The 7018-nt window shown below is 41.8% G+C and overlaps 1 protein-coding gene across 1 annotated transcript; it reads right to left on the reverse strand.

The window, feature by feature from the left end:
- Positions 1–615: 615 nt before the first annotated feature.
- LOC106169853 (fatty acyl-CoA hydrolase precursor, medium chain-like) lies at positions 616–2901 on the reverse strand. The gene is made up of 3 exons (XM_087018778.1): positions 2883–2901; positions 1399–2779; positions 616–1123 (listed from the first exon to the last, which is right to left on the reverse strand). Exons 1-3 carry the CDS (start codon positions 2899–2901, stop codon positions 832–834), a joined length of 1692 nt encoding a protein of 563 aa, XP_086874904.1. The 3' UTR covers positions 616–831.
- Between the last annotated feature and the right edge of the window lie 4117 nt (positions 2902–7018).

The following is a 7018-nucleotide window of genomic DNA, read 5'->3' on the forward strand; positions in this document are numbered from 1 at the left end:
GCCCCTCTGGCTTCTCATAAATTTTAATATTTTAAGTCAAGGCTGGTGTAACGTGATTAATTTGAATATATTCCATTACCCCCCCCCCCCCCCCCACACACACACACACACACTGCAATCAGACTACTAGCGCCAAGCATATGAGGTACTGTTTTAAAATTTGAAAGGATGCGAAGAATTCTTGCAAACTTGGCTCAAATGTGCTGCAAACATTTTGATTTTTCTCAGGGGACTTGTATTTTTTTCTTCCATGGGTATGCCACCAGTGCATTAATCAAATGATTTGACTTTGTATTTATGGTTTGATTAATCAGTTATTAATAGTTATAGATTGACTTTTCTTGGGGGAGCTCTCTGAATGCTTCTCTCCTTAATATAATTTTATTTTTTTGTTTTTTGAGCATTAAATTTTTTTATCTTTACTGTCTCATTTTGATGTTTTAAAACAAGCTAAATGAGGTACAGAAAAATAAATCAATAAAGACAATAACATAAAAATATTTTAAATTGAGAAAAGAAATGAAAACAAATAATATTTAAGAGATCTGTGCCTTTTTAACTGCGTAGAACAACTTCTCTTTCATTGAAGTAAAGTCACACACAAACAACCGCGTGTATGTATTGACCAATGCCTTTTATTTAAAATCCCACATTTGCATATCTCACTTTGAACCCATCAATAGATAGATATCGCCATGCACATGAATGGATATAGCTATAACCACGATAACATCAAGTCACTACCATGTAGGTATGCATGTAGTCCCAATTAAACCACGCCTATACCCAAACACGCACTACACGAATGCTGCATTATCTCCATACAAATAACTAAGTATTTCTCATCAACCAGTTGAAATACCGACGACTGAGGATCTTGGGTCTCCTATATGTTCTCCAAACTGCCCTAGAGCATGGTTGGGATTGACGGGGACGTGCAGCCACTGTGTCAGCCTCTTTACCCAGTGTCACTATGGCCGGAAGTACCTCGGTAGCAAACAGATACTGGCGCTCCCTATTGAATGTTTCCACGGTGGTGGGCGTGTCCAGGTTGATGAATTGTCTGGAAGACGCTTCATATTCCGGCCATTGGACGCTGACCGGGTCACCAACATTTGGATCACTGAAACGAGACGAAAGTGGTGGCTGATTAACAAAACAATAAAATTGCATATTGATATTGATACTGATCATACCCAAAGCTACATTCTGACGTCAGAGTCACATCACACTTACTTGTCTTCATTTTTTTTTTCAGATCACTTAAATGACAATTGATGGACATTGGTGCCCCTGAAACCTAATGGGCATCAAGTATTTCCATTTACAATTAAAATCAGTTTCATGAATTGCAATAAAATATTTCTGATATTGAATCGTGTGTTATCGATCCCTTACCCGTTTTTGGCAAAGTTGGCTATATACCGCCTGATGGTTCTTCCAAGTTCCAATTCCTCAGCTGTCAAATTATATACCTCTGGGTGCTGTTCAAAAACACCAAAATACAAAACACGGGTATCAAAATGTTCGGCTCGTATAAAAGGCAACTTGGGTATAAAAGAAGAAGGATAACCAAGACGAACAGATAATGTGTATTTGTACGTCGTGGCACCTCCGGCTTCGTTCAGTCTCGCCGACTCCTCTGCTGGCATTCCGAAGAGAAAGTCAGTGCTCTGTTGCACCGCCCGGGTCAGGACATCCAAAGGATCCATGGGGTCTTGGATGAGGCCGTATTCATGAAGCGAGGACCTAGCAACAGCGATTTCAGCGCTTTCCAAATTGAAATGATACGCAACTGATGCATACGTTTGAAAATTGAAGCGTTGCTGGGCAACAGTAGGAGGGTTCCCTGCTGACGGAAGTGAGTAGATGCTGCCGTCATGGGAGGTAGCGCCTACCATATATCGAAGCCCGGATGTCACGTTTTCTCCCAGTAGTTCTCGTGGGTGTTTTGGTATAAATACTCCATCTATATTTGGTCGCCAGTCGAGTCCTCCTCGTAGCCCTTCCTCCCTTATCGCTGCCAATTCCTGAGCGTCCTTATTGCGGAGACAGCGGAGTCTTGCTCTTGGTCGAGGCATATCACATCCGGCCAGTTTTGAAAACTCCAAACTGACGTTCAAAGACTCGGTCAGAGACCAAGGTGCCAAGCTCGACCCACTCACTGATATCCCTCCCTGTATCAAACCACGATTTAGCGGAGAGATCATCTGAAAATCCACCGACGCCCCTCCTGCCGAATCACCAATAAGAGTAATGCGATCAGGGTCTCCGCCAAACGTCTCTGCATTCTCCCGTACCCATTTAATAGCCAAATGTTGGTCGAATAGGCCGTAATTGCCTCTTGCCTCGTCAGTCCCTGTGTTGAAGAACGCTAAGAAGCCCACCCTGTAGTTTACAGTGACGACGATCACATCGGCGTCCTGTGCAAGGGTGTCTCCATTAAAAGTAGCACCTGTCCCTGCTCTGAAGGAACCACCGTGGAGATGAATCAGAATAGCCAGACGAACGCCCGTCTCATTTAGGATATCAACCCCGCGTGGCACGTATACGTTCAAAAATAGACAATCTTCGTCCCGTGTGAGGTTGGTGATTGTTCGACCTAGGACGGCGTAGAGTGAAATTGAGCTGTCAGGCTGCGGGCAGTGGGGACCGAATTGTTTCGCTTGTCGAATGCTGTCTCCCCATCCAGGGTGAAGCTCGGGATTGGCGAATCGAAGTTTCCCAACTGGGGGTTTTGCGTATGGTATTCCAAGGAAACGATCAACTACACCAGTGCCTATAGAAGAAAATGTCAAGAAATCATGACAAGAATGTTAATTGTACTAGAGATGTTTTAAGAATTTTGAAGGACTGCCACATCCTTTTCAACTGTGGCTCACCTGTCACAATGGAAACCATGTCTACCGCACACGTGGGAATAAACACACACATACACAAACAGACGCACAAACACACATGTCCACAGATGTAGTTACCAGACTGGCAGTGATATGTCTATTTTGGCTGGTTACTTTGGTTGGTACCCTAGGAACTCCCTGCAGAACGTGAACAGGGCCGTACATGTTTTATTCCGCTACATAACACGGCAATCTATATAACCAGGACCGTAGGCCGCGTGATGACAAAGGTGGGAGTCTTAAAGGAATGACGTAAAACTGTTCGTATGATATCCATATTTCACTATAAATACATTGTAAACAACTCATAGAAATATAATAAATTCTATTTTACCACCAAAATGGTGGTTAACGCAATTTTCTGGAATTTGTGCTTGTCATTGGACCACGTGACATCCATAGATGGCTATACTCTGTAATAGCCTCTTAAGAGAATATTACAAAAAGCGAACTTTTTAGAAAACAACCAGGGAATAACTTTGAATGTCAGAATGGATTTATTAACCATTAGTAAGTACGGGAAAACTGTTGTTTATCCCAGGAAAATTCATTTTTTTGCCAAAATAAACAGTTGTTATCCCTCTAACCTTTCCCTTTCTCCTTTCTCCACCCGGTGTCTGGATAAGCACCACGGGCGGTAGACCTATAAACAGTCTTCTTAATTTGTTGGTCTTTTAACACCTGTCCTTCCCAAATAACATTTCTTAATCTAAAAACGTGAAGAGTTCTACATAAAAAGCGGATGAGCTCACAGAACATATTGAGACCATGTCTAGCGCGAACTACAACAAGCATATAGGTTGATCTACTTTTTGAATTCACACTATTAAATACGGCAAGTGTATATTACCCCCCCCCCCCCCCCCCCCCCCCCCCCACGAGATAGTTCGGTGCAACTTTTGTTTGTTTATTTTTGGTATATCTATACCGACAAATACAAGCGTTTTCATTAGAGCTATTTGATGACTAGTGGCTGATGCCAGAGGGTTAAACGTGCCAAGCATAAAACCATAAACACGTCCTATTCTCTACGTTACAATTATATAGCAATATGGTATTTACGGGAAACAAAACATCCTGTCGAACAACATTTTTTGAAGGTTGACCCTATTTATTTGTTTTCTGTTTTACAATGGAAGGTTGATAGAGTTGTACACTTTATGTGCGAGAAATGGAAAAGCATCTCTCTCTCTCTCTCTCTCTCTCTCTCTCTCTCAAATTAAACGTGGTTTTTTTCCTTGTATTATACTGAATCTGTCACGATCTCCTTTATCATGTGCACACATAAGCACTCACACGTGCGCGATCACACACAAAAACGCACGTACGGACACACACGCACACACACACAAATATACACAAACAAACACTAGTTTAGCCATACTCTGTTCTCAATAAGTCCACACCCCGTAGTTAAGACACAAAACGAATGGATTGGTCTTTCTCATATAAGATATCTCAGTACAAGCCATCATATATGTGCATTTCAAAGTCTATAGTTAAAAAGACCAACAGAGGTCACAGCGATTTTTTTTCTTTTTGTAACCTGTATTTTACTTTAAACTACCCCAGCATTTTTTCAGGTTACGACCTCGAAGTACGATATCTGTTGCAATAGATATGGCAAACCAAAGGCAAACATCAACTTACTGGCACCGGTATCCACCTCTCGTCTGTCTCCAACAATCTTTCCCAGGTTTGTTCTGACCACAGGAGTATCTGTACAGAAAACAACTTCTATCTGTACAAAAATATAGAAACAGACAGCCGAGAGAACTTTGTGGCTCGCCATCTTAGCTGTCGCAAGTCCCTAGTGGCACGGTCACGATATGATGCTGCCGGCTAGAACGTGAAGCGGTAAAAAATGCATAGTAATGTATTTGCCACGCGTCATAAACCGTAAATATTAACACCGTACCTTTTGAAACCCAACAGGTATATACGGTTATTGTGCCCTTTGAATACTTTAAATGGTTTATAATAACACCCTCTGATGACTTCTCCCAAAACGATAAATCTTGCAGTTGGTCCCATTGTGTATTTTCGTTGCCCTTAAAAGCCACTTTTCACTTTTTATTTCCTGAGATGCCAAAAAACTTAATTTTATTTTGTGTCATTCGTGATCATGAATGATCCAATCCCTTGCCTCGTGCATGCGACTTTTTATTCTCCGCCCTTAGTGAAACGGAGTCATTATACCCAGTGATTAGTGCTTTTTTATTTTCGACGCACATAATCAGTGAAATATGAATAAAGTTTTATTCACTGTAATTTGTGAATTGATGATTTTATTTTCCGTGCTCACTATCCAACCCCCTTGGGACCCTTCTTGCAACAACACTCGAACTGGTTGGTGCTTTTCAAGCTAGGCGTGTCGGTTTTTCGGACTTAATATTTTAAACTACAGGGTTGCTACTTAATATGGAATATTTTTATCGTTGTTATTTTTGAGTGCTGATTATTTTTTTTTTTGGCTTGAGTCATTAAAAAATGTATGTCACTGAGTGATAAAAACATCCAGTCTTCTGTTGTGAGATATTTTGGTCAATAATATCAAGTCTGACATAAGAAGCCATTCAAAAGAAAGGAACACCCCCAAAAAACCATATCAATAGTTTGATGTCAGTTTAAACTATAAGATAAGGTATTAAAGAAAATGATAGCCTCCGGACAGTGATATGTTACACAGTCAAAGAACTCACTACAGTAAATCATGAAAAGTCAGTAATTGCTGGTATGACCTCCAGCAGCCGCTTGCAGCGCCCTCATCCTACATGGCATACCATGTGACACGTTTTTTAGAGTTTGGATGGGGATATCATTCCACGCAGTGATATTTGCCTGTCGCAGTTCATTACTATTTACCGGCCGAGGACCATAGCTATTAATTATGTGAGTTACTTCCGCCCACAAATTTTCAATTGGGTTCATATCTGGTGAGTTCGCAGGCCAGGGCAGTTGCTGAACCCATTGGTTTTGAAGAAAAACATTGTTTCTGCGGCCTCGATGTGGGGTTGCGCAGTCGTCTTGGTACACAAAGTTGTTCCTGAAGATGACTCTTACCAATCGAAGCATTGTTTGCTGTAGAATGTCTCTGTGGGAATCCTGGATGAGGTTGCCTCCTAGAAAAAACAACTGGTTCTGGGCACCAACATGAAATGCTCCCCAAACAGAGACGTTACCATCCCCTGCTTGCACCCTAGGCAGTACACAATCATCGTTTTATGCCCCTCGTACACGTCGGTGGACACGGATTCCACCATCAACCCTAAAAAATCCGTATCTGGCCGCATTACTGAAAACGACGTGATTCCAGTGTTTTGGCTGCAAACGCATGTGGTCCCCAGCCCATTGCAGACGTCGCTGTATATGACCTGCTGTTAACAGCGGTTTCCCTACTGGTCTTCGTGCAAAATAACCAGCTTGCAGTAATCTCTTTTTCATGATGTACCTTGAAACGGGCGTTTGAATGACATCACACCTCTCTTTTCTGAGGACACTGGTTGTCTTTGTACGACCAGCACGGCGTCCTCTAGGGAGAAGGCGATCCTGTCTTCTTGGCGTGATACGCGGACACCCTGGTCGAGGTATTGGAGTAGGTGCCCCTGTTGCAGCATTTCTTTGGAGGACTTCACAAACGGTTCCTGATAAATGTTGAATCACCTGGCAATGGCTGTCCGTTTCTGGCCATTTTCTCTGAGAGCAAGAATCCCATAGTAAGCTGCGTTGCTTAGCTGTCGAACCATATCTTCACTAAGGTACCTGTCAAGTTTCAGAGCGATCCCTTTGTTGCTTCTCTAAACACATTCCAAAGATTGACCAAAACCATGCGTTTTTATACAAGGGCAGTAATTGCCGAAAAGACCACCCCTCACATTTATAACCACAGAACATGCAACTGCATGCATCAATTGTTTCGAGAGTTGTGTGGTAATTAGGTTACACACCTGGCTACACATGAAGTGACACCTAAGCTTTGGATTTAAAGTAGTTAGGGAGAAATTAAATATTTTGTAGAAAATTTACTCGCCAAAAATAATATTCCATATTAAGTGGTAACCCTGTATAGTATAGTACATTTTGTCTTAAACAAAAATATTCATTTTAATCATCCCAAA

Source organism: Lingula anatina, chromosome 8 (genome assembly GCF_051362555.1).
Source record: "Lingula anatina isolate TDL-2025a chromosome 8, LinAna3.0, whole genome shotgun sequence".
Classification (NCBI taxonomy): Eukaryota; Metazoa; Brachiopoda; class Lingulata; order Lingulida; family Lingulidae; genus Lingula; species Lingula anatina.